The sequence below is a fragment of the Arachis hypogaea genome, chromosome 4, assembly GCF_003086295.3.
Source record: "Arachis hypogaea cultivar Tifrunner chromosome 4, arahy.Tifrunner.gnm2.J5K5, whole genome shotgun sequence".
Lineage (NCBI taxonomy): Eukaryota > Viridiplantae > Streptophyta > Magnoliopsida > Fabales > Fabaceae > Arachis > Arachis hypogaea.
In genome coordinates, this window is record NC_092039.1 from 33,968,191 (window position 1) to 33,994,777 (window position 26,587).

Sequence of the window (26,587 nt, forward strand, 5' to 3'; positions counted from 1 at the left end):
ACGAGGTTAGTGGATAGAACACTTCTTTGCAATTAGTTTATCTGAGTTAATGATTTTGCATGTGGTTTTAGTGGCGGTTATGTTAGTGGTTTATTGATGAGCGGATAATTTATACGCTTTTTGGCATTGTTTTTAGATAGTTTTAGTAAGTTTGAGCTACTTTTAGGGATGTTTTCATTAGTTTTTATGTTAAATTCACATTTCTGGACTTTACAATGAGTTTGTGTGTTTTTCTGTGATTTCAGGTAAATTCTGGCTGAAATTGAGGGACTTGAGCAAAACTCCGAAAAAGGCTGACAAAAGGACTGCTGATGCTGTTGGAATCTGACCTCCCTGCACTCGAAATGGATTTTCTGGAGCTATAGAACTCCAAATGGCGCGCTCTCAATGGCGTTGGAAAGTAGACATCCAGAGCTTTCCAACAATATATAATAGTCCATACTTTATTTGGAGATTGACGACGTAACTTGGCGTTGAACGCCAAGTACATGCTGCTGTCTGGAGTTAAACGCCAGAAAAACGTCATGATCCGGAGTTGAACGCCCAAAACACGTCATAACTCGGAGTTCAACTCCAATAAATGCCTCAGCTCGTGGATAGATCAAGCTCAGCCCAAACATACACCAAGTGGGCCCCGGAAGTGGATTTATGCATCAATTACTTACTCATGTAAACCCTAGTAGCTAGTTTATTATAAATAGGACTTTTTACTAGTGTATTATCTATCTTGGGATGATTAGTTCTCAGATCATGGGGGCTGGCCATTCGGCCATGCCTGAACCTCTCTTTTTCAAAAATTCTTTTTGTTTTAAATTTTAATTTTAATTATATTTTGTCTTTGATTTTCGAAAATTACTAACCTCTTTTTCAAAAAATTATTTTCGAAATCTCTCTTCTCTTCTTTTTTTCTATTTAATTAATTAATTACTAACACTTCTCTTCACCTCTCTTCATCTACGAATCCGAACTTCTTATATCTCTTGTGTTTGGATTCTTCCACCCCTTTCTCTTTCTACTAACATAAGGGAATCTCTATACTGTGACATAGAGGATTCCTCTTTCTTTTCTTGTTTTCTTCTCTTTCATATGAGCAGGAACAGGGAAAAAGGCACTCTTGTTGAAATTGATCCAGAACCTGAAAGGACTCTGAAGAGAAAATTAAGAGAAGCTAAATTACAACAATCCAGAAATAACCTTTCAGAAATTTTCGAACAAGAGAAGGAGATGGCAGTCGAAAATAATAATAATAATGCAAGGAGAATGCTTGGTGACTTCACAAAGCCAACATCCAAGTTTGATGGAAGAAGCATCTCCATTCCTGCCATTGGAGCCAATAACTTTGAGCTTAAGCCTCAACTAGTTGCTTTAATGCAACAAAACTGCAAGTTTTATGGACTTCCATCTGAAGATCCTTATCAGTTTTTAACTGAGTTCTTGCAGATCTGTGAGACTGTAAAGACGAATGGAGTTGATCCTGAAGTCTACAGACTCATGCTTTTCCCTTTTGCTGTAAGAGACAGAGCTAGAATATGGTTGGATTCACAACCTAAGGATAGCCTGGACTCCTGGGATAAGCTGGTCACTGCCTTCTTGGATAAATTCTTTCCTCCTCAAAAGCTGAGCAAGCTGAGAGTGGATGTTCAAACCTTCAAACAAAAAGATGGTGAATCCCTCTATGAAGCTTGGGAAAGATACAAGCAATTGACCAAAAGATGTCCATCTGACATGTTTTCAGAATGGACCCTATTAGATATATTCTATTATGGTCTCTCTGAATTTTCGAAAATGTCATTGGACCATTCTGCAGGTGGATCTATTCACCTAAAGAAAACGCCTGAAGAGGCTCAAGAACTCATAGACATGGTTGCAAACAACCAGTTCATGTATACCTCTGAGAGGAATTTCGTGAATAATGGGATACCTCAGAAGAAAGGAGTTCTTGAAATTGATGCTCTGAATGCCATATTGGCTCAGAACAAAGTTTTGACTCAACAGGTCAACATGATCTCTCAAAATCTGAATGGATTGCAACATGCATCCAACAGTACTAAGAGAGACAGCTTCTGAAGAAGCTTATGATCCTGAGAACCCTGCCATGGCAGAGGTTAATTACATGAGTGAACCTTATGGAAACACCTATAATCCATCATGGAGAAATCATCCAAATTTCTCCTGGAAGGATCAACAAAAGCCTCAACAAGGCTTTAACAATGGTGGACGCAATAGGCTGAGCAATAGTAAGCCATATCCATCATCTTCTCAGCAACAGACAGAGAATTCAGAACAAAACACTTCTAATTTAGCCAATATTGTCTCTGATCTGTCAAAGGCCACTTTCAGTTTCATGAATGAAACAAGATCCTCCATCAGAAATCTGGAGGCACAAGTGGGCCAGCTGAGTAAGAAAGTTATTGAAACTCCTCCCAGTATTTTCCCAAGCAATACAGAAGAGAATCCAAAAGGAGAGTGCAAGGCCATTGATATGATCAAAGTGGCCGAATGCACAAGGGAGGAGGAGGACGAAAATCCTAGTGAGGAAGACCTCCTGGGACGTCCCTCAAGCAAGAAGGAGTTCCCTATTAAGGATCCAAAGGAATCTGAGGCTCATATAGAGACCATAGAGATTCCATTAAATCTCCTTCTGCCATTCATGAGCTCTGAAGACTATTCTTCCTCTGAAGAGGATGAAGATGTGACTGGAGAGCAAATCGCTCAATACTTAGGAGCTATCATGAAGCTGAATGCCAAGTTGTTTGGTAATGAGACTTGGAAAAGTGAACCTCCCTTGCTCATTAGTGAACTAGATACTTGGATTCAGAAAACTCTACCTCAAAAGAAACAAGATCCTGGCAAGTTCTTAATACCTTGTACCATTGGCACCATGAGCTTTGAAAAAGCTCTATGTGATCTGGGGTCAGGGATAAATCTTATGCCACTCTCTGTAATGGAGAAGCTGGGGATCATTGAGGTACAACCTGCCTTGTTCTCATTACAATTGGCAGATAAATCATTGAGACAAGCTTATGGAATAGTAGAAGACGTGTTAGTAAAGGTTAAAGGCCTTTACATCCCTGCTGATTTCATAATCTTAGATACTAGGAAGGAAGAGGATGATTGCATCATCCTTGGAAGACCTTTCCTAGCCACAGCAGAAGCTGTGATAGATGTCAACAGAGGTGAGTTAGTCCTTCAATTGAATGGGGACTACCTTGTGTTTAAGGCACATGGCCATCCCTCTGTGACAAAAGAAAGTAAGCCGGAAGAGCTTCTCTCAGTTCAGAGTCAAGAAGAGCCCACACAGTCAACCTCTAAGTTTGGTGTTGTGAGGCCACAACCAAACTCTAAGTTTGGTGTTAAGATCCCATATCCAAACTCTAAGTTTGGTGTTGGGACTACACACTAATATTGACCTGATCACCTTGTGGCTCCATGAGAGCCACTGTCAAGCTATTGACATTAAAGAAGCGCTTGTTGGGAGGCAACCCAATTTTATTTATCTAAATTTTATTTTTTTGTTATTTTGTGTTTTATTAGGTACATGATCATGAGGAGTCACGAAAAAATCATAAGAATTAAAAACAGAGTCAAAAACAGAAGAAAAAAATTTTTCACCCTGGAGGACGCACGGGCTGGCGTTCAACGCCAGTAAGATGCATCTGGCTGGCGTTCAACGCCAGAACAGAGCATCATTCTGGCGCTGAACGCCAGAAACAAGCAACATCCTGGCGCCGAACGCCAGGAATGTGCCTAGAGGAGACAAGCTGGCGTTGAACGCCAGCAACAAGCATGAAACTGGCGTTCAACGCCAGAAACATGCATTACATGGGCGTTGAACGCCCAGAACGTGCACCAATGGGCGTTTAAACGCCAGAATGATGCACGAAGGCATTTTACATGCCTATTTGGTGAAGGAATGGTATTTCTTTTCACCTCAGGATCTGTGGACCCCACAGGATCACCTCAGGATCTGTGGACCCCACAGGATCCCCACCTACCATATTCCCACCTTTTCTTTTAATCCTAATCACACTCTCCTAATCCTAATCTCATTTCACTCTTTCCCATATCACACTTCCCAAAAACCTTCACCAATCACCTCAATTCCTCTTCCCAATTACCCCATTCACCATTCACATCAACCCACTCTTCCCCATAAACCCCACCTACCTTCATAAAATTCAAATTCTATTTCCCACCCATTCCCACCCAAAATGGCCGAACACCCACCCTCCCTCTCCCTATAAATTCCCTTCCATTCTACTTCATTTTCACACAACGCAACCCCTCCTTCTCCCACATAGCCGACCCTACTTCTTTCCCTTTCTACCATCTTCTCTTCTTCTTCTTCTACTCTTCTTTTCTTTCTTGCTCGAGGGCGAGCAAAATTTTAAGTTTGGTGTGGTAAAAGCATAAGCTTTTTGTTTTTCCATTACCATCAATGGCACCTAAGGCCGGAGTATCCTCTAAAAAAGGGAAAGGGAAGACAAAAGCTTCCACCTCCGAGTCATGGGAGAAGGAAATATTCATCTCCAAGAGCCATCAAGACCACTTCTATGATGTTGTGGCAAAGAAGAAGGTGATCCCCGAGGTCCCTTTCAAGCTCAAAAAGAATGAGTATCCGGAAATCCGACATGAAATCCAAAGAAGAGGTTGGGAAGTCCTAACCAACCCCATGCAACAAGTCGGAATAATGATGGTTCAAGAGTTCTATGCCAATGCATGGATCACTAGGAACCATGATCAAAGTATGAACCCGAATCCAAAGAACTATCTCACAATGGTTCGGGGGAAATACTTAGATTTTAGTCCGGAAAATGTGAGGTTGGCGTTTCACTTGCCTATGATGCAAGGAGATGAACGCCCTTACACTAGAAGGGTCAACTTTAACCAAAGGTTGGACCAAGTCCTAATGGACATATGTGTGGAAGGAGCCCAATGGAGAATAGACTCCAAAGGCAAGCCAGTTCAACTAAGAAGACTGGATCTCAAGCCTGTGGCTAGAGGATGGTTGGAGTTCATTCAAAGATCCATCATTCCTACTAGCAACCGATCTGAAGTTACTGTGGATCGGGCCATCATGATTCACAGCATCATGGTTGGAGAGGAAGTAGAAGTTCATGAGGTCATCTCCAATGAACTCTACAAAATAGCCGACAAGCCTTCACCCATGGCACGACTAGCATTCCCTCACCTTATTTGCCATCTGTGTTACTCAGTTGGAGTCATCATAGAAGGAGATACCCCCATTGAAGAAAGACAAGCCCATCACCAAGAAAAGGATGGAGCAAGCAAGAGAAGCTCCTCACGGCCCTCAAGAAGTGCATGAGGAAGCTCATCATCAACAAATTCCTGAGATGCCTCAAGGAATGCACTTTCCTCCCAACAACTATTGGGAGCAACTCAACACCTCCTTAGAAGATTTGAGCCACAATATGGAACAATTAAGGGTAGAACATCATGAGCACTCCATCATTCTCCAAGAAATAAGAGAAGATCAAAGAGCAATGAGGGAGGAGCAACAAAGACAAGGAAGAGACATAGAAGAGCTGAAGAACATCATTGGTCCTTCAAGAAGAAGATGCCACTAAAGGTGGATTCATTCCTTGTTCTTTATTTCTTTCTGTTTTCGGTTTTTAATATTGTGTTTATCTATGTTTTGTGTCTCTACTTCATGATCATTAGTATGTAACCATGCCTTAAAGCTATGAATAAAATCCATTAAATCCTTCACCTCTCTTAAATGAAAAATGTTTTAATTCAAAAGAACAAGAAGTACATAAATCTCGAATTCATCCTTGAATTTAGTTTAATTATATTGATGTGGTGACAATACTTTTTGTTTTCTGAATGAATGATTGAACAGTGCATATGTCTTTTGATCTTGTTGTTTATGAGTGTTAAAATTGTTGGCTCTTGAAAGAATGATGAACAAAGAGAAATGTTATTGATGATCTGAAAAAAACCATGAAATTGATTCTTGAAGCAAGAAAAAGCAGTGAAAAAGCAAAAGCTTACAAAAAAAATGGCGAAAAAAAATAGAAAGAAAAAAAGAAGGAGCAGTAGAAAAAGCCAATAGCCCTTAAAACCAAAAGGCAAGGGTAAAAAGGATCCTAGGCTTTGAGCATCAATGGATAGGAGGGCCTAAGGAAATTAAATCCAGGCCTAAGCGGCTAAATCAAGCTGTCCCTAACCATGTGCTTGTGTCATGAAGGTCCAAGTGAAAAGCTTGAGATTGAGTGGTTAAAGTCGTGATCCAAAGCAAAAGAGTGTGCTTAAGAGCTCTGGACACCACTAACTGGGGACTCTAGCAAAGCTAAGTCACAATCTGAAAAGGTTCACCTAGTTATGTGTCTGTGGCATTTATGTATCCGGTGGTAATACTGGAAAACAAAGTGCTTAGGGCCACGGCCAAGACTCATAAGTAGCTGTGTTCAAGAATCAACATGCTTAACTAGGAAAGTCAATAACACTATCCAAAATTCTAAAGTTTCCAGAGACGCCAATCACTCTGAACTTCAAAGGAAAAAGTGAGATGCCAAAACTGTTCAGAAGCAAAAAGCTACAAGTCCCGCTCATCTAATTAAATTAATATTCATTGATATTCTGGACTTTATAGTATATTCTCTTCTTTTTATCCTATTTGATTTTCAGTTGCTTGGGGACAAGCAACAATTTAAGTTTGGTGTTGTGATGAGCGGATAATTTATACGCTTTTTGGCATTGTTTTTAGATAGTTTTTAGTAAGTTTGAGCTACTTTTAGGGATGTTTTCATTAGTTTTTATGTTAAATTCACATTTCTGGACTTTACTATGAGTTTGTGTGTTTTTCTGTGATTTCAGGTAAATTCTGGCTGAAATTGAGGGACTTGAGCAAAACTCTGAAAAAGGCTGACAAAAGGACTGCTGATGCTGTTGGAATCTGACCTCCCTGAACTCGAAATGGATTTTCTGAAGCTACAGAACTTCAAATGGCGCGCTCTCAACGGCGTTGGAAAGTAGACATCCAGAGCTTTCCAGCAATATATAATAGTCCATACTTTATTTGGAGATTGACGACGTAACTTGGCGTTGAACGCCAAGTACATGCTGCTGTCTGGAGTTAAACGCCAGAAAAACGTCATGATCCGGAGTTGAACGCCCAAAACACGTCATAACTCGGAGTTCAACTCCAATAAATGCCTCAGCTCGTGGATAGATCAAGCTCAGCCCAAACATACACCAAGTGGGCCCCGGAAGTGGATTTATGCATCAATTACTTACTCATGTAAACCCTAGTAGCTAGTTTATTATAAATAGGACTTTTTACTAGTGTATTATCTATCTTGGGACGATTAGTTCTCAGATCATGGGGGCTGGCCATTCGGCCATGCCTGAACCCTTTGCTTGTGTATTTTCAACGGTGGAGTTTCTGCACACCATAGATTAAGGGTGTGGAGCTCTGCTGTACCTCAAGTATTAATGCAATTCTATTCTCTTTTATTCAAATCTCTCTTATTCTTATTCCAAGATATTCATTCGTACCCAAGAACATGATGAATGTGATGATAAGTAACCCTCATTATCATTCTCACTTATGAACGCACGTGATTGACAACCACTTCCGTTCTACATGCAACAGAGCTTGAATGTGTATCTCTTAGATTCCCCAACAGAATCTTCGTGGTATAAGCTAGATAGATGGCGGCATTTATGAGGATCCGGAAAGTCTCACCTTGTCTGTGGTATTCCGAGTAGGATCCTGGGAATCCGGAAAGTCTCACCTTGTCTGTGGTATTCCGAGTAGGATTCTGGTAATGAATGACTGTGACGTGCTTCAGACTCGCAAGTGCTGGGCGTTAGTGACAGACGCAAAAGAATCAAGGGATTCTATTCCAGTAGGAGCGGGAACCAACCAGTGATTAGCCGTGCTGTGACAGAGCGCGTGAGCGTAGTTTTCACTGCGAGGATGGGATGTAGCCATCAACCATGGGTGATGCCTCCAGACGATTAGCCATGCGAGTGACAGCCGCATAGGATCATTTTCCCGAGAGGATTCAAAGTAGCCACCGCTGATGGTGAACCCCTATACACAGCTTGCCATGGAAAGGAGTAAGAAGGATTGAGTTGAAGCAGTAGAAAAGTAGGCGTCCTTGAGCCATACAGTATCTCCATCCGCTTATCTGAAATTCCCACCAATGAATCTGCATAAGTATTTCTATCCTTTTTATTATTTTCTATTTCCTTATTTCTATTTTCGAAAACCCATAAACCAAATTAATCTGCCTAACTGAGATTTACAAGGTGACCATAGCTTGCTTCATACCAACAATCTCTGTGGGATCGACCCTTACTCACGTAAGGTTTATTACTTGGACGACCCAGTACACTTGCTGGTTAGTTGAACGGAGTTGTGAATTCAACTGGTGCCACAATAATAATTTCATACAAGTACAAAAGAATATGGATCACAATTTCGTCCACCATTTATCGTAGTGGTATTGCAAGTGGTTTTTTTAGAGGTTTTGTATGTGGTTTTAGTTAGCGGTTTATGTTAGTGATTTTTTTATAGTTATTTTGTTGATGCTTTATGTTGGCGGATTACTTTAGGTGGTATTGGAAGAGTTTTATCATGTGGTTTTATGTGCGGTTTATGATAGTGGATTTGCATGTGTGTTTTCGTAAGTGGATTAGCTTCCGGTTTATGTTAGCGGTTTAAGCATGTGGTTTGTTATATTGGTTTCATATGTATATTGTGTTATTGGTTTCGATAAGTGGTTTCTGTTATTACTCATTTTTGTTACTAGTTTTCTATGTCGATCTACTAATGCGGTCCATGTAATGCCCAGCCACAGAGATGCATCAGGAGCATGCGGCGGCAACAGGGCATGCGACTCGATGAGTGGTATGTGTCGTACTTGCAGATGGTGGGGTTATACCATCTAGCGAGGCTAAATGATAGATGGTTTTGGATAGATGAGCCCCTTCTCAGTGCCTTCATGGAGCGGTGGAGTCCTGAGACGCACACTTTCCATATGCCCTTCGGAGAGTGCACGATCACGCTTCAGGACGTGGCGTACCAGTTGGGGTTGGCAGTGGACGGCCGTTATGTCAGCGGTTACCTTACGGATTTCCATATATATATCGAGGGTGGATGTCTTGCTTGGGTGTGGTTCGAGGAGTTGCTTGGAGTGATTCCTCCTCCGAGCCAGGTTCAGAAGTTCGCAGTAAACTGCAGCTGGTTCAAGGAGACATTTGGAGAGTGCCCTAAGGGAGCCGATGAGGACACCGTGTGGCGCTTTGCTCGTGCCTATATCATGATGTTGTTGGGCACTCAGCTGTTTGCCGACAAGTCTGGCAACCGCATTCACATCAGATGGCTTCCCTACGTAGCTAGGCTTGAGGAGATGGGTTCCTATAGTTGGGGGTCTACAGCATTGGCATGGTTGTACCGGTGCATGTGCCGAGTGGCAAACCAACATGTGATGAAGTTAGTGAGCCCACTTCAGCTACTTCAGTCCTGGATATTCTGACGCTTTCCAAGGTTTAGGCCTGCTGGGTATGATATGTGCAGCTGACTTTGGCATCGAGGTAATCTATTGTTCTATTTCAAGTTAAATTAGCTAATGTTGATGTACGCTTGTGCTGTTTTACAATTCTGTCATACTTTTAATTAGAAATAACACCCATGTCCGATGCAGGTGGTCAGGTTACAACCCTTTCGTTAGCGAGAAGGGTCCTAGAGTGCAGATGTGGAGACTGCAGATAGACATGTTACAACCCAGGGATGTGAGTATACTTTTGGTTACTTTTATTTAAATAACTAGACTTTAAGATTTTGTATAAATAGTTTGCTTGACAATGTAACTTTTGTGCAGTTTATCTGGATGCCGTATAGCTCCCCCGAGGTACTGCATTTGTGCATCCGGAGGCGTTGGAGCCTCGACACACGGCGCTATGGCGATCTGTGATGTCACTGATATACTTTGCCGTCATAGAGTGGCATCAGATAGATAGGGTTCTACCACAGTTCGGTGGTGTCCAGCCCCGTCTGCTTTGCAGCATTGGCATCTTCATTGGGAGAGTCGTGCGGACCACGTCCTCCGGTTCGATGTTGTTGCGGACCCTAGACCGTTGGACACATACCTAGATTGGTGGTGTCAGCTTGGAAAGAGGTTCTTGTCACCAGAGATGTATTTGGGGGATCCGAGGGGCGTTCCTATTCCTGTGGAGGCATCACAGAGGGGTCCTGGGCTAGTTCCTGACATGGATCGAGTTGACGACGTCCCTGATAGGCGTCAGACAGAGAGGAGAGCTCGACTCGGGACACGACGGAGCCAGCGTGAGTGGAGGTGGCTAGACCAGGCTATTCAGGAGGCTGATGAGGCAGGTTGGGGTTGTGGTCGAGGACGAGGCATGGAGGCAGACGGAGGGCGCCTGTTATGGGGCACGACGATGGTGATCTTTGTGACGTGGCCGGTGGGAGAGGGGCTGCAGTCGGGGTTGTTAGTCGCCATCATGGCGGGCAGGGTGGAGAGGGGTATGCTATCGGAGATCCCTCTGCCCATAATGAGGCTAGACTTGGGGAGGGGCCCCTCTAAGATTACTTCGTTGGTGTTCCCGATGACGACCAGACACTTCAGGAGAGTACGCCACGGGTGAGTCTGGGCAGCACGTTCTCAGACTTCCTTGCCGGTGTTGGTCTTGATGCAAATTTTGGTGGACCACAGTTCCTCGATGAGATCAGTGCCATCATGCAAGAGGATGAGGCTGCTCGTGGCCGGAGTCAGACGATGGGGACACAAGGACCGTTAGATGTCGATCTGAATGACCCTCCTTCCGTGCCTCCTCCTGACTATTTTGCTTTGGGTGGTACCCCAGCTTCGGCACATACTGCTGGGTCACATTCAGTTGCCGGGCCGTCTTCATCCCGACCGTTACGTGTCCAGCCTAGGACGCCTGCACATGCAGCCCCGCAGGACGAGGAGGATGAGATCGAGGATGATGAGCCCCTTATCCGGAGAGGTCAGAGGACATGAGTACCACGTCGTTGCTTCACGGGGTCGCACCTATTTAGATGATTAGTGTGCCATGTTGTATGTTACCTATCTTCGTCTATGTATTTATCAGTTGATGTATGTCTGTGTTACTTATTGCTTTATCGTCTATCATTTACTATGAAAATATCAGTACTTTGCGTTTTGATATTATTTAATTTCCGCATACGTATTAATTTAAATTGTAGATTTATTTATTGCCGTGTGCATTCAACAAAAATACTTAGGATCCCATGCTTAGTAATTCGAACCAGCCTGGTTCGAATTACGTTTTGATGCAATTTGAGAGTAATTCGAACCAACTCGGTTCGAATTACTAAGGGAATGGAACTCAAGTGTAATTCGAACCAACCAAGTTCGAATTATATTACATGTAGTTCGAACCAAGTAGGTTCGAATTATGTGTTTATGGAGTTCGAATCAAGCTAGTTCGAATTACATAGTAATGTGCTTTGCCTGATTCGTGAAGCAATTTTCAGTTTGGCTGATTCATATAATTTTTTGCTCCCTTGGCTTATTTCTGTTTTTTGCCCTTATTATTATGTGAATGTTGTGATGTTATGGAATAATTATTTTTCAAAATTTAGAGGTCTAAGAGATGTAGAATCTAACTTTTGGTGATGTCGTGATAAAGTTGATCAAGACCCGGACTTCACTCGGTCTAGACCCGGCTTTAGTGTGGCCCGAAAGTAACACGATTTCATCGGGTATAGGATCGAGTAAGGGTCTCATAAATAGACTCGGTCATTATTTAGGGTCGGGTCTGGGCCAACGCGAACTCGACTTCACCCGACTCCATGTGCACCCCTAGCTCTAATCGTATAGTCCCTTCATACTCATCTAAAAAGGTCGTGGATTTAAATTTCCTTATTTTTAGTAAAAAAAAAAAAAAACAAAAACTCAAACTGTATTACAACAAAAAAATTTTAGGAGTATAATGACTGACGTGAATCGGTACGATGCTAAATAAATACAGTAGAGATGAAGACTAATTATTGCACGAAAACAATTCCATTTACTTGAATTTTTCTATTTTATTTTGAGGTTTAAAAACATTAAAATTTATCATATATGATCAAAATTAAGACATTATTAATTTAATGCATATTATAATTTTTTTTAATTAATTCAATTATTTTGTGAATTTTTTTATTATGTAGTATTGTTTATTATTCACATGAATAAAAAAACATAAATTGAGTTTGATTTTAAAATTTAATATGTTGAAGAATATTTTTTTATTAAAAAATATTTCAGATATAGATATAATATTAAATATTTTTTGTACATTGCATGGATACATACACTAGTTATTAAATTAAAGGAAATATTTTGATAATTTCTATTTCTTTTTGCATTTTAAATTATTATTTGAATTTTAAAAGATTTTATTTTTGATAAAAAATATCTTTTGGAGGAAAAAAAATCACATTTAATATTTTAAAATTAATCTTAATTCAATCAAATATACCATTGGATTTGATGCATTTTTTTTCTTAAAAACATTTGAAGAGTTATTTAAAAGATATATAAAAATAAAAAATATTTATTTCTATATTTTTTTAATATATTTTTTTATTTGTATAAAAGATTATTTAATTACCAAATTTTGATATCTAGAAATTTATAAAATTCTTTTTCGAATATATCTTCTTATATTTAGTTTAGTCTGTCAAATTAAAATTATTTTTAAAAAATTAAAATATCTTTTTAAGACTGTTTTCTAGAAAGTAAGTTTTTTTTTTAAGTAAAATAGTACTATGGTAGTTTACTCGGTGTTGAATTGTCGATAAATTGTTATTTGTAATGTACTAGGGTCTAGGGATGCTCCTGTTTTCACTGCGTGGATCCATGAGAAAGTTTGTTTTTGACAGTGATATAGTAGCTAAGGATGCTCCTATCTTCACTCTTATTGTATTGAATATTGATCCATCCCAAACTCTGCTTTCCGGTGGCTAAATATTAAGCTTATAATTCAACACATGCTAAAAACAAAATTAACATAAAAAGCCACGTGACATTTTTAATCTATCTTCATCCTAGTGTTTCATTGATTTACTTCTAGTAATCTCAATTGAAATATTAGTATTATCATTGACAATTCAATTAAAATATTTGATAAAAATATTATGCATGTAGCAAAATTAGTGATTAAATTATTCACGTATATATATTTATTATTTTATATTTTTTAATATATATTTTTTATTTTAATTCTTATTTTATATTTGGTAGTTAATTATATATATATATAATATTTTTTAAATTGATTGCATGAATTATTATCAACAAATAGACATAGCAAATAGTTATGTAAAATATTTTATGTATTAAAATTAAACTCATTTAAAATTTATATAAATTAAAATACTTATTATTATTTAAATTAATTATGCTAGTCGTAGTCTCGTAAAGTATATTAAATTTAACTATTAAAATTATTTATCACTATAAAATACATATTAAAATATAAAATACACATTAAAAATAAATTAAATTATACATATATTATACAAATACATAAAAATTAATTTTAAAAGTTGATTCTAGTCCGCAGATAACATTTTTATATTTTAATTAGTTTCTAAATAAAATCACGTGAATGAACAATCTTGATATTTCAAAGTAACCCTAGCCACCTTTGACTTTTTTGCATGCAAATTCGTGAGTTTGTTTGAGGACTGGAAGCTAAAAGCACTCACAAATTTTTGACGTGGCATTATGAGACTACATATAAATAGACAAACAATAACATATTAGACTGTGTGTGTGTGAAAGAGATGAACCGAGTTGGAACCATAACTCAAGGAAGGAAATGGAGAATGCAACAACCAATTCTTCATGTGAAGAGGAACAAATACAAGATGAGCATGCATCTGCACCAGAGACACAAGAAGCAGGAGGATGGAGATCAGTCTACTACATTATTGGTAAAAAAAGAACAAAAGAAAAAGAACGATTTTTCCATAATATTAATTAGCAAAACCCTAATCTTTTTTATAATTTTGTTGCTTAATTTGGGTTTTTCAAGGTAATGAGTCGTTCGAAAAATTGGCATCAATGAGTTTGATATCGAATCTGACGATGTACCTGCTAACGAGGTACAATTTGAGTGCGATATTTGTGGTGAATGTGGTTCAAATTTGGAATGGATCATCCAATGTTGCATCCATAATCGGTGCTTTCATTTCTGATACTTATTTGGGAAGGTTTCGCACCCTCTTATTTGGCTCCATTGCATCACTTCTGGTAAGCAAATCAATCATCACATCAATGTCACAATTACCAGGATAATGTTTTATTTCATTATTATATTTCCCCCTTTTGGTAGTGTAACATTAACAAACTAGGATTTATGTCAAGGAGTTACTCTAATGAACTTTTAAGTCGAAATAAGTTAAAACCCAAGAGATGTATTTTGATAGAATAAATTATCATTTCTGATCTTAAAAAAATCCAATGCTTATCATTTTGACTTTGATACTCATTAAATAGGGTAGTTTATCAAACAGTTACGTTAGTTTATGTGTTCTGTGCTTAAATTCTTAATGATAAGAAATGATCATTTATTCTATTGTGAAATTGTTAAATATTTTATTGGTTGAGTTATTAACATGGGGTAGAACATGAATTACATGAACAGGGTATATTGATAATGACCCTAACAGCAGGTATACATCAATTGAGGCCTGCTAACTGCACTAATAGGCCACATTGCCAGTGGCCACAACCGTGGCAGCTTGGTATACTCTTTTTCGCCCTCGCCATGTTATCTGTTGGCGCAGGTGGAATTAGGCCGTGCAACATTGCATTTGGCGCTGATCAATTCGATACCAAAACAGAGAAAGGCAGGGCACAATTGGAAAGTTTTTTCAATTGGTGGTACTTCACCTTCACCATTGCACTTGTGATCGCGCTAACTGGCGTTGTCTACATTCAAACCAATGTTAGCTGGACCTTAGGATTCGCCATTCCAACACTCTGCCTTGCTTTCTCAATAGCAATCTTCTTAATCGGCCGGCACACTTACATTCGAAAGAAGCCTCAGGGGAGTGTCTTCTCTGATATGGCAAAGGTGATCACTGCAGCGTGTCGAAAGTGCAAGCTTAAGACCTCTGATAGAACACGTTACTATGATCCTGCTCCATCAGAATCGGACCACAACAATGTTAGGCTTGTTCGTACAGAGAGGTTCAAATTTCTTGAGAAGGCTGCTATAATTTCTGATCCTAGTGAGTTGAATGAACAATTGAAGCCTAAAAATGTTTGGAGGCTTTGTAGCTTGCATCAAGTTGAAGAATTAAAATGCTTATTGGGAATTCTACCAGTTTGGGTGACAGGAATCTGTTGCTTCATTGTAATGGATCAGCAGAACACATTTGGTGTTCTTCAAGTTATTCAAACAAACAGATCAATTGGGAAACATTTCAAAGTTCCACCAGGTTGGATGAACTTGTTCTCAATGGTAGCACTTTCAATTTGGATCTACATCTATGAATGCATCTACATTCGAGTGACAAAGAAAATTAACAAAAGGGCTACTCGGTTAAGCATGAGCCTAAGAATCAGAATTGGGATTCTTTTGTCAATTTTGTGCATGCTTGTGGCCGCGATCGTCGAGCAGAAACGCCGCGACTCAGCTTTGAGAGCAAAATCATTTGCTTCGCCGATGAGCTTCGCAGTGCTGCTGCCACAGTTTGCGCTGTCGGGTCTCAACGAAGCCTTCGCTGCCGTGTCCATAATGGAATTCTTCACAACGGAGATGCCTGAGAGCATGAGGACTGTGGCTGGTGCTGTTTTCTTTCTGAGCTTGTCAGTTGCAAACTACTTAGGATCATTGATTGTGAACATTATCCATAAAGCTACATCACATGGTGGGAGAAATTCATGGCTTGGTGGACATGATTTGAATGACAATAAGCTTGATTACTACTATTATCTCATTGCTGCACTTGGTGTTTTGAATTTTGTTTACTTCAATTTCTTTGCTAGCCATTTCTTGGGTAAAAAACCTAGCAATGATACAAAAAAGGTGCAGCCAAAGAATTCAATACCAAATCAGCAGAATGGAGAGCCACCTCAAGAGAAGGAATTTGACATAACAATTGATCCAAGATGAAAGAGGGAACATGATCATGCTAATTTGTTACATTTTATTTTGTTGTTGTTTAGGTTAGGTGTGATTGTAACAATCTTTTTGTCTTGAAGACTGTATTGTGCTAATTAGGTGTGGTATATTGCAGATCATAATTTAGATTTAGATATCAAGTTTGATGAACTAGCCTTCACCAGTGATTGTAGTTGGTTACTTTAATTTCTCACACAAAATTTTAAACTGTTCACTTATTAATTTTCATATTATATAAATTTGTATGTTTAAATCAAGGTAAAAACTGACAATTTTTTTTGTGCCATCAGAATTTTTATGCACATGCCTCAGTTTTATTTTTTGGTTTCATATCTTCTCTAGTGATATAATTTCCACTATCTTTCTTTCCTACCTTTTCTTTCTTTCCTCTAAAATAATAAAACATTAAGATTTTTCTGTGCATAAAAAAAAAATTAAAACTCGTGCAATATACTAAATTTCATCAGCATGAGCATTAGTGTAGACTGCAGAGATTATTCTAAATTAAAGAAAGAAGATTATTAAGTTTTTGAAAAATTCTTTTCAATTCTGACCCGTATGTATGTGTCTCATGCCAGAGTTTCGAAATCAATAATTTCCATGTAAAAATCTAATATAAAAAATTGATGATATTTATACAAAAACCAACTCACTCTCCAACTGACTAATTTTATGCACTACTATTAGATAGATTAGATGAGATTCACACTTGAGACCAGTGTGAACAAAGAAACAAATAGATGTGATATTCACACGCATTTTTGCATATATTTTGTCATTTTATAAGCAGACTTATCGACAGACACACTGCAAAACAATACAAAACAAAAAGACAAAAAAAAAGAAAGAAAGAAAAATTAGTGAGAAATCTAAATTTTTATTTTTATTTCTTTGAGTTTTATGATTGAATTGTCTACTATTAAATTTAGCTTTTTTTTTTCTTTGTATAAATTTATGAGCACTTCAATGTATGAAACAAATAATTTCTTGGTTTAAAATGAGAATAAAAATGCACTTTTTAATTTGTATATGATTTTGATTTGATAATTTTCAGAAAAATAATGTAATATCGTTATTTATTAAGCTATGATGATCATAATTCGTCTTTTGCGAATTGTATTCTTAAAAAATAAAAAATACAATTTACTCTGAAATAAATTCAATTTTTTGATAAATTCTATTTTTTAAAAAAAAATGCGAATTCCCTTTTCAAAAATAAAAAATTATTGCAATTCATCTCCAACAATTTTGCTTTTCGAAAATTAATTAAAAAATTATACTTTTCCTCCAAAAAATTTTATTTGTCCCTACATTTCTATAAATCACTAATAATCTCCATTTTTGAGAAATTTTACCTCCCAACAAATCATACAAAAATCTTTTTAAATCTGAAATCTGAACATTTGATTAAGAAAGTGTGAAAATTTCGCTATCTCCCTTATTTTGATCACATGAGGTTGCGTTTGCACTTTGGCAATCATAACTAATCAATAACAAGTGGCAAGTAGCAGTAGAAGTAGAAAACATGGAGATGGATATATCAATCATTGATTAGAGCAATTCTAATTAGTGCACTGACACATCAAAACCTCCAACTTTGAACGTTGAGTCTCTTCACACAATTGAAGTTAATATCAAAATTGTTGTTGAATTACTGCCACACTGATATGAATATTCTACTACGCGTTTATTTATCTTTTTCTCCATGATAAGTACTATTTAATTGTTTCATCGGCATTGATTGATCAAGTTTTGTTCTCCTAAATGTTGTAATAATCTCAAAAAGGCAAGAATACAAGTAAAAATAAATAGATCTAAATCTGGGATCGAACGCATAGTTTCAGGAGAGCATGATAGAATTGTTGGGACAAAGGAGGCTTCAGAAGTAGGAAGGAGGGATGATCTAGGTTCGCATAAGTATAGCAGTGTTGATCGAAATATGGAGGAGGAAGGAGCGAGGGGAAATGACCTTAAAGAAAGATGTAATGGATGAGGATGATCTCATTGATAGGGAGCTCGAAGATGGCGTTGAATTAACAGTTTAGGACGAGAGAAACAAGCGCCAGAGATGTGTTAGTTTTCATTCTCCCATTCATGAGTCTGCCATCAACATCTCGTCCACTTTTCTATTACCCTACCATCCACATTTCCATCGTGAGAATATAAGCTTCACTATTGGCGCAGTCTCCACCCTCATTAACATGTTTTTTTTGCTTGCTGGAGGTGGCTCTAATTAGATGTTAGGGTTTGCGATTTGCATATCGTTATCCAATTTTGTATTTTCTTGGATTGTTTTGTAATTTTAGATTTTTCTTGGGAGTCTGGGACTTTGTTGTAATATAATACTTTTAGAGGTAACTATCTAAAATGTAGGGTGGTAAACTGGTAATATTTGTTTTTTTGGTGACTAACTGGCAATATTTGTTTATAACAGCTTAGGAGACATACAAATATTTGTGTATAACATTTCCTTCACAATATTAAACCAAAATATTAAAAGTAAAATATATAAATAACAAGAGAACTAACCTATAGAAATTAGGCAAAGTATTTGATGGAATTCATGTAAAGAACTACATTAAATTTAACTGTCTAAAATATTTATAAATTTATTCCAATTTATTAATTTATATTTACACATTTCTAACAAAATTTTTTATATTTTTAAAGCAAATTTTTATAAGCGTCCCATAAACAATTCTAGGTGTAAGGGTATAGAGTGCTTGTCTCTACTATAATTTAAAATTTTTTTGAGTAATACATGATAATAATATTTATTTGCTTTTATTAAATTGTTAATTTTGACTCCACAATAATATTTTAATCAATTTTTAAAATTTAATATTCAATTTGAGAATTTTATATTAGATGTGTTATAATGATTAATTTTTAAATTTAAATGAAATTAGTATTCTTTTTTAGAAATAGACTTGAAAAAATATTATTTATCTATTGATATTTTTTCTTTTAAAGTTAGTTTTAATTTTTTTTATAACAAATGTATTAATTGAAAAAACTTTTCAAACTATAGATATCATTAAAACCTAATTGTATTGGATGTAAATTTTTAAATGACAACTGCATTAGTGATATACGTAAAAAAATATATTTTAATTGTATTATTAAAAAAAATTATTCGATCTTTCTAAAATATAAAATTTAAAAAAATAAAATTTTAAATCATATGTGATTATTTAAATTAATATTTTAATATTTTAATTTGATAATTAAATATTTTTAATAATAATAATAATTATTATTATTATTATTATTATTATTATATACATAAAAAATAATCATTCGTAAAAATATATATTTAAATATAAAATATATATATTAAAAATAAGTTAAATAACATGTATATTTATACACAAATACATAATAAATAATTTATTAAATAATTTTTTATATACACATAATATTTTTTATAAAAATTATTATATAGGATGTTCCCATTAATCATTATCGAAATTGTCACTGACCGCACACGCCATTCTCTAGACATCAACATTTGTTCACCGGAATCAACACTCGTAACTCTTACCGTCACCAACCACCATCGCCATTCCCTAGACATCAAGGTTTTGCCGTTCAAGAATGACAGACCCTTGGCGTCTTCTGCACCCGCGTCGAGCGATGATTCTCTGCCACGTTAGCAATTAAATTGAGTCGATTTGGAGAATTTGAGAGTGCTGTTAGGGAATGGGGATTATGCTGAGTTAAGCGGTGGCTCGTTCATATACCTAGGTTCGAGTACGGAGGACAACGCCGTTTACTGGGCAAACGCAGTTTACTGGGCAATCGGCGTTTGCAGTGAGAGTACTTTGATTCTTAAATCGGGGACTTGAAGTTTTGTTTCGTTGAACTTAGAAGGTTTATGACTGCTACCGATTGGGTTCAGGGGCATGGGCAACTTGGTTATTGTTGGTCATGTAGGTTGCTTTCTTTTTATCGATTCTTCTTTTACTTTCTAAAGATAATGAGCCTTTTTTTTTTGTGTTGAGGTTTGGGCTTGATTTTAAAATTAAAAAAAAAAGATTATGTTAAAAATATGTAAATATACAAAAAATAAAATAATAGGTTGAGGCGAATCTATAATTAATTTTTGCAATTCCATTGAAAGGATGCTTTCTGTGAAAGTTTCATAAAATACTTTTAACTAAAAATTAATAGCCAACTTGGAATTTTTCATATTGTAGTATATGGCAATACTAAACATTACAAAGAAGCAAGCACTACTTATGAAAACCTAAGTAATGCCAATAAGTTCATCTTCCATATATTTAACTACAAAAGACCAAATCATAACAATACTTAAGAACAACATAGAGAGCTCCATTACAACACCTTTTGCCATAATCAAAGAAATAAGTCCACAATCCAACCATAAGCGCAGCTTCCCTTCATGTGATAGTAATTACTAATAAGCCACATATTTACACCAAAATGCCAATGAAAACCCTATTTTTGCAAACCAAAAGTAATCAAGCGGGCGAAAGATCTCCACCGCAGCTCCTTCAATCACCACCAATGCTTCTAGAGTTCGATTCTTCTACCCTACTAAAGTTAACAAGGCACTACTTTAAAAAAGAAAATAATGCCTTGTTTTCTTCTCTTTTTGTATTTTTTTCTAGTAACTAATATATTTTCCTAGTCTAAAGAAACCGATATAATTATTAAGTTTTCAATCTTATAAAGATTTGTTACTTTGAGTTTTAATTTTTGTAAGATTCTTTATCTGATTTTAGTGTTGTCATAGTTTATCTTCGTCAATTGCTGACATTGTAAGATAAGTTAAAACATTTAACTTTATCATATCAGCATTTAACCAAAGCAAACTACAACTAAAATCAAATATTTCTTACAAAAATCAAGAACTAAAATCACAAATTTTAGAGAAGTTGAAAACTTATTTGACTTTGTTGTACTTATATATATAATATCATGACCACATAGAATCTGCATAAGAGGTATGGTCAAGGCCCATGTCGATGTCAAAAATGGGCTTGGAGGATGGGGAGGCACTATTGGTTGGGCTATGGGGTTGGGTCCAGTAAGAGCAGGATGCAGTCTGGGTCTGGCGCACCCTGAGATGCACAGCCTCAGCCTGAGCCACAGCCAATTGGATTTGCAACGCATCAATTTGTTGTTGAAGAGAAGAGATGGCTCCCACACAGCCATAAACAGGGTCCCTCACTCTTGCATTTGCCTCATACACCATGCTGCTCACTGCATCTCCTCTCTGATGCTCTGGTAGCTCCTGCAAAAATCTTCTTATTATTAAATTTTCACGCATTAAACTTTGTATGTTGCCAAATGTTTGTGTTACTTCTTCTAAATTTCTTGAGAGATTTATAATTTATAATATTTTTTTTACACTTAAAAATAATTATTTGAAAAATGAACATTTGTACATAAGTGATATATTAAATCGAATATATTAGAATTAAAATTTAACAGGATTAATTCAATTCTAAAAGTTAGTTCAAGGAATGAGAAATGTCTCATGCTTAAAAATTATCTAAAAATTATAATCTTAAAAAATATAAGACTTATGATATAAAGCTAGCGCTTAAAAAATTTGAGTCAGTCAAGTCTAAATATATGATAACCTACATAAACAACGTGTTCTATATTAGAACAGCATAATAAAATTAAACTCCTTAACTACATTACATCAACTTAATGCGTGTTCACATATCTTTCGTTAACCAAAAGCTAAGGACTTTGACAAAGAAATAAGCAATTCATTTTTTTTGCTTCATTAGAAAAATGGGCACCAAGCAGACAGCTTCACGTGGCGCAGAAGCAGAATTTGTTAGCTTCAAACTTCCCTTTTTTTTTTAAGAAAAAATATAGACAATGAAAATATTAAACAATGTGAACAATAGATATACTTGATGTTCATTTCATTAGATGTATGGATAGTTATTCTAATATTAAAATTTAAATAGATAATTTAAAAATATAGTATATTTTGATTTGATTGATAATTATTCATATTCAAAAAAATTATTGATTACTTAACATAACTTTTTTTCAAATATTGTTAGAAAGTGAAGATATTGTTCTCAAAATCGCGTTGCTTGTTAACACTTGGTGATTGACATTGAATCTGGATGCCAAAATCACGTTAAGGGACTCTAATTGGGTCACCCCAACCGGCAACCATATGATAGGAAATTAAACAAACTTCAAATAAATTTTTGGAATACGAAGATGTTTGATAATAAAAAAAATAATAAAATATAATCAAAATTTATTTAATATAAAAATTAGATAAAATAAATTTTGACAATTTTTTTTGTATTTCTAATATTATTTTTTTAAATAAATGTCATTTTGATCATTTCTAACAATTCAAATAATTATTTAAGTGGCTCATATAAATAGTAAATTGTTATTGCGGTTTATGATCACTTAATCCAGTGACCATTTAAATTAATTACTTAAATAATCAAAAATCAATTAAAGGTTTTTAAATTAAAGAGAAGCGTGTTGTCGTTTGAACAAAAATAAACGATAAAAACTGAAAAGGACATTTACGCTAAATATTTCAAATATACAATAATTAAACAAAGATAAGCACAAACCTTGTCAAAGTATTGGTTCTCTCTCTTTTCTTTCTTTTTTTTTTTTAATTCTTTGTAATTATATATTTTATACGAACCACATGGCAGACCAAAAGATGTGGGACAAATAGATAAGGACGTACCTTGAGATTTCAATGCGCCGAACGCCTAATTTTCTTTGGCTTTTCTAATATTTCAAGTGCTACTAAAAAAGAAAAAAGTCATATATATGGTATGTGGTTTTGGCTAACTCCGAAATATTTTTTTACCATTAACTCAAAAAAGTCAAAATCCTAGCTAACGCTAAAGAAAAAATAATAATTAATATATTTTTTATATTTTCTTTCATATATTTTTATAATATAAAAAATAAATATTTTATTTTCTTTCAATTTTTTTATCAAAAGAAAAAAAATAAAAAAAAATATTCACAAATATAATATATAAAACATTATTAAAAAAGATAAAGACATGTTCTACTTTAGACTTTATTATCGTAAAATAAAATGGATGTTACTCAGAATAAATTTATATTCCATTTAATACTAACAAAGTAACAAACTTAAAACAAGTATGTAAAATAACATACACAAATATTTTTTTATTGAATCCACACGGTTAAAATATTTTTTTTAAAGATATTTTTAATAATTAAAATTTAATATATATAATCGATTAAATCATGTTATTTTTGTTAAAATTAGATTAGACAAATCAATTGACCGAAAAACTGACAAACCAAATTTTAAACCAATTTAAATTAATATTTTTTATAAAAACTGACTACAATACTTTTATTATAAAAATTAGCTAAAATATTCTTATATATATATTTTTTAAAAGTTCTAAATTCTACTAAATCCTAACCTATGACGACATAAAGAGAAGAAAATGATTAGAATTTAAAATTTTTTAAAAATATGTAATAAAAATATTTTAGTCATTTTTTATAATAAAAATATTTTAGTCATTTTTTTATAAAAATAAATTAATTTAGACCGATTCAAAATTTAATTTACTGATTTTTTTAGCTAAAACGATTTATCCCATCTATTTTTAATAAAAATAATCTAATTTAATCGATTATATGTATTAAATTTTAATTACTAAAAAATTTTTTTAAAAAAAATATTTTAAGCATCTTTATCTCACTTACTTCCTTTTTCATTTACCTGTCTTATTTGCTGTTCTTTATCCAAATAGGGTGAAGAAGTCTATTATTTTAAAAGCTTACTAACTTGTGTATTAAAAGTACATTTTAAGTATTACAAGAAAAATGCTTTATCAAAAAATATTAAAATATATATTTTTATTTTAATGTATTAAATATATTAAAAAAATTATATTATTACTCTTAAAATATATGAAAAAAGCATAAGTTAGTTAAATTCTGCGTTAGTCTATCTTCAACTTACATATAAGTCATTACTAGTGTTATAACGACGGATGCATATGAGTGATAATCTACCAATCCCCTGAATATATAAAACAAAATAAATACATAAAAATATTATTCAGTTCCTTTTTAAATTAAATTCTTTACAAATGCTATTGGCATATCATTTGTTGAAAAACTATATTATAATAAACACTAGTGAGTGATCCTACAACAATAATGTTCCTCAACAATAGTAAAAATTAAAAAAAAAAATCCATGGGGAAATAATTAATAATGGTTAAAGATGATGATGAATTGAAGAAGAAACCTGAAGCATCTTGTTGACATTGCTGGCACCAAAGACCTTATGCACATTTGCAAACTTGTGAGGCTCGTCGGCCGGGAAATACGGCGCAAAGACGCAATCCGCGGCGCACCTTCGGCGGAGAAGCTTGCATGCAGCACAAGGTGAGGCTGAACCCTGCTTCCTACCACCCTCTTTCATATCGAAACTATAAATGAAATAAGTTAATGAAGAAAAAGAAAAAGAAATAATGTATTGGGAGTCAAGAAAAGAAGGAGAATGAGAAAGAGACACAAATAAGAGAGGGCGTGTGGTAGTTGTAGGGACTAGTAGGGGTGAAGAATGCCCTTTCATTATATAACCAAAAGAAAGGCCAAAAGCTATAACTACATTACTACATCGACATTTATGTGGGTCCAATCATGTATTCATGTTTCCTTCTTTTATTTTTTAATTATTTTTTTTTTTTACATTCGACCGGTATTCTAAGATTGTTGGACTAATCTCTCAGGATTTGGATCTCCTAAAGTTTAAATTTTATTTTAGAGAATAAAGTGTAATTTTTTATCCTTAAATAATTTCTATTTCATATTTATTATTAGTCCCATCTATGAAATAAATGATGAAAAATCACACTTTACTCTTTAAAGTGAAATTCAAACTTTAAAGGATCCAAAATCTAATCTCTCTGGTTCCTTGATATATATATAATAACCTAAAGAAATTTTATAACTAACATATTATTTAAACTCTTAAATATTTTTTTACAATATTTTTTTCATTTGACAAATTAAAAATTAATTCGTTATAAATTATAATTACATTTAAGAATTTGTTATTAATCAATAATTTATTATATGTATAAGATGAAATTTAAATTAACGACATTTATTTAAGTAGACTAATAAGCTAATTACTAGACTAATCCAAATAATTTTTACCTTTTTTTTGTCAGATAGATTTAGCAGCCTCCAACTCTAGACATGACAATACAACACTACAATTCACTCACATTACACGTTCACACATACAGAGACACAGAGACTAAGATAGAAATATAGAGACACAAAATCATATTTAACATATAAAACACAGTGTATTTTATGAATTTTTAACGAGAAGAACATAAAGATACTAATAAAAAATACAATTTATTTTTTATTTTTTTATTATTCATATCAAAATTTTATAATTATATTTTTTATTATTATATTTTTCTTCTCAAATTTTTATATAAAAAAGGAGAGTAAATTAGACTTTTTATGTGTTCATAACACGCACGCAACAGAATAAAAGAAAGTAATTCTAAAAATCTATTTTGTACTTAAATTTTATTCTAATATGTTAGATATAAATACCCGAGTATGCTAGTAAAAACAAATTTTCTCTTTCGATGGTACAGAAAGCGCTATGCGTATCCACACCGAGACTAATATTTAGTGTCAACTCATTGACCAATTGATATCTGATCTGAATTGAAAAACCTCTTGCAAATCGTTACAAATCAACAAAATATTCTCCAAGAATTAGACTCACATATCTTTATGTATGTATAGATAAAGGAATAAAAATTCTTGTGTATTAGTGTATTTCTTCAACTCTTGTCTTACATATATATAGTATGAGATTTGTTATTGATTGTAAAACTGAATCATATCTTGTCTTATTTCAATTTGAAATCTTACGAATCATATCATATCACAATTCCATTTGAAACAAAATCTGTTAGGATCTCATCCAAATTTAAAATTTAAATCTAAAAACAGAATAACTAATTATTCCTGATTTTCATTTAATATTCTCAATTATCATATTATTATTATACAGTCCTGCTACACATACAAGCTTTTTTAGCAAATAAGTTCAAACAGGTTAACCCCAACTCAATCAAATCCACTCACATAACACGAGCGGAAAATTACGTCGTTCCTCTTTCGACGTTTGTATCCCGCATTTCTCCTCCTCCTCCTCCTCTTCCTCTTCCTCCTCCTCCTTTGTGTTCCTCCTTTTTTTCGCGTTCCTTTTTCTTTTTCTTCACTTGTTTCACCTCTTCGTCGTTCTTTTTATTACTACTGTTGTTGTTGCATTTTTTTGTCCTTCTTTTTCTATTGATTTTGCAACATTATGTATTTTAGAAGAAGAAGAAGAGCTTTGAATTATGCAAAACTTATC

The 26,587-nt window shown here is 34.6% G+C and overlaps 2 protein-coding genes and 1 non-coding gene across 4 annotated transcripts; 1 reads left to right on the forward strand and 2 right to left on the reverse strand.

The window, feature by feature from the left end:
- Nucleotides 1-1,623: 1,623 nt before the first annotated feature.
- On the reverse strand, nucleotides 1,624-1,727 carry LOC112799444 (small nucleolar RNA R71). Its single transcript, XR_003201025.1, has one exon. It is a non-coding gene; the product is annotated as a small nucleolar RNA R71 (small nucleolar RNA).
- A 12,000-nt stretch (nucleotides 1,728-13,727) lies between these two features.
- Nucleotides 13,728-16,295, forward strand: LOC112796649 (protein NRT1/ PTR FAMILY 2.8-like). The gene is made up of 3 exons (XM_025839206.3): nucleotides 13,728-13,963; nucleotides 14,065-14,282; nucleotides 14,677-16,295. Exons 1-3 carry the CDS (start codon nucleotides 13,849-13,851, stop codon nucleotides 16,150-16,152), a joined length of 1,809 nt encoding a protein of 602 aa, XP_025694991.1. The 5' UTR covers nucleotides 13,728-13,848; the 3' UTR covers nucleotides 16,153-16,295.
- Nucleotides 16,296-20,303: 4,008 nt separating this feature from the next.
- On the reverse strand, nucleotides 20,304-24,764 carry LOC112796650 (LOB domain-containing protein 4). 2 transcript variants are annotated; one of them, XM_029297844.2, is made up of 3 exons: nucleotides 24,440-24,764; nucleotides 24,149-24,208; nucleotides 20,304-21,421 (listed from the first exon to the last, which is right to left on the reverse strand). In XM_029297844.2, the coding sequence occupies exons 1-3, from the start codon at nucleotides 24,614-24,616 to the stop codon at nucleotides 21,104-21,106; spliced, it is 555 nt and encodes a 184-aa protein (XP_029153677.1). In that variant the 5' UTR covers nucleotides 24,617-24,764; the 3' UTR covers nucleotides 20,304-21,103. The 2 variants fall into 2 exon arrangements, with proteins under 2 accessions (XP_029153677.1, XP_025694992.1); XM_025839207.3 differs by lacking the exon at nucleotides 24,149-24,208 and having other exon boundaries at nucleotides 24,440-24,758.
- Between the last annotated feature and the right edge of the window lie 1,823 nt (nucleotides 24,765-26,587).

Excerpts from the sequence above, each read along its gene's own strand:
- LOC112796649 (XM_025839206.3), top strand. The coding sequence starts at position 13,849 with ATGGAGAATGCAACAACCAATTCTTCATGTGAAGAGGAACAAATACAA. Across the intron at positions 13,964-14,064 it reads ATCAGTCTACTACATTATTG|GTAATGAGTCGTTCGAAAAA; the intron begins GTAAAAAAAGAA and ends GGGTTTTTCAAG. Across the intron at positions 14,283-14,676 it reads GCTCCATTGCATCACTTCTG|GGTATATTGATAATGACCCT; the intron begins GTAAGCAAATCA and ends TTACATGAACAG.
- LOC112796650 (XM_029297844.2), bottom strand. The coding sequence starts at position 24,616 with ATGAAAGAGGGTGGTAGGAAGCAGGGTTCAGCCTCACCTTGTGCTGCA. Across the intron at positions 24,209-24,439 it reads ATGTCAACAAGATGCTTCAG|GGGATTGGTAGATTATCACT; the intron begins GTTTCTTCTTCA and ends TTATATATTCAG. Across the intron at positions 21,422-24,148 it reads ACACTAGTAATGACTTATAT|GAGCTACCAGAGCATCAGAG; the intron begins GTAAGTTGAAGA and ends AGATTTTTGCAG.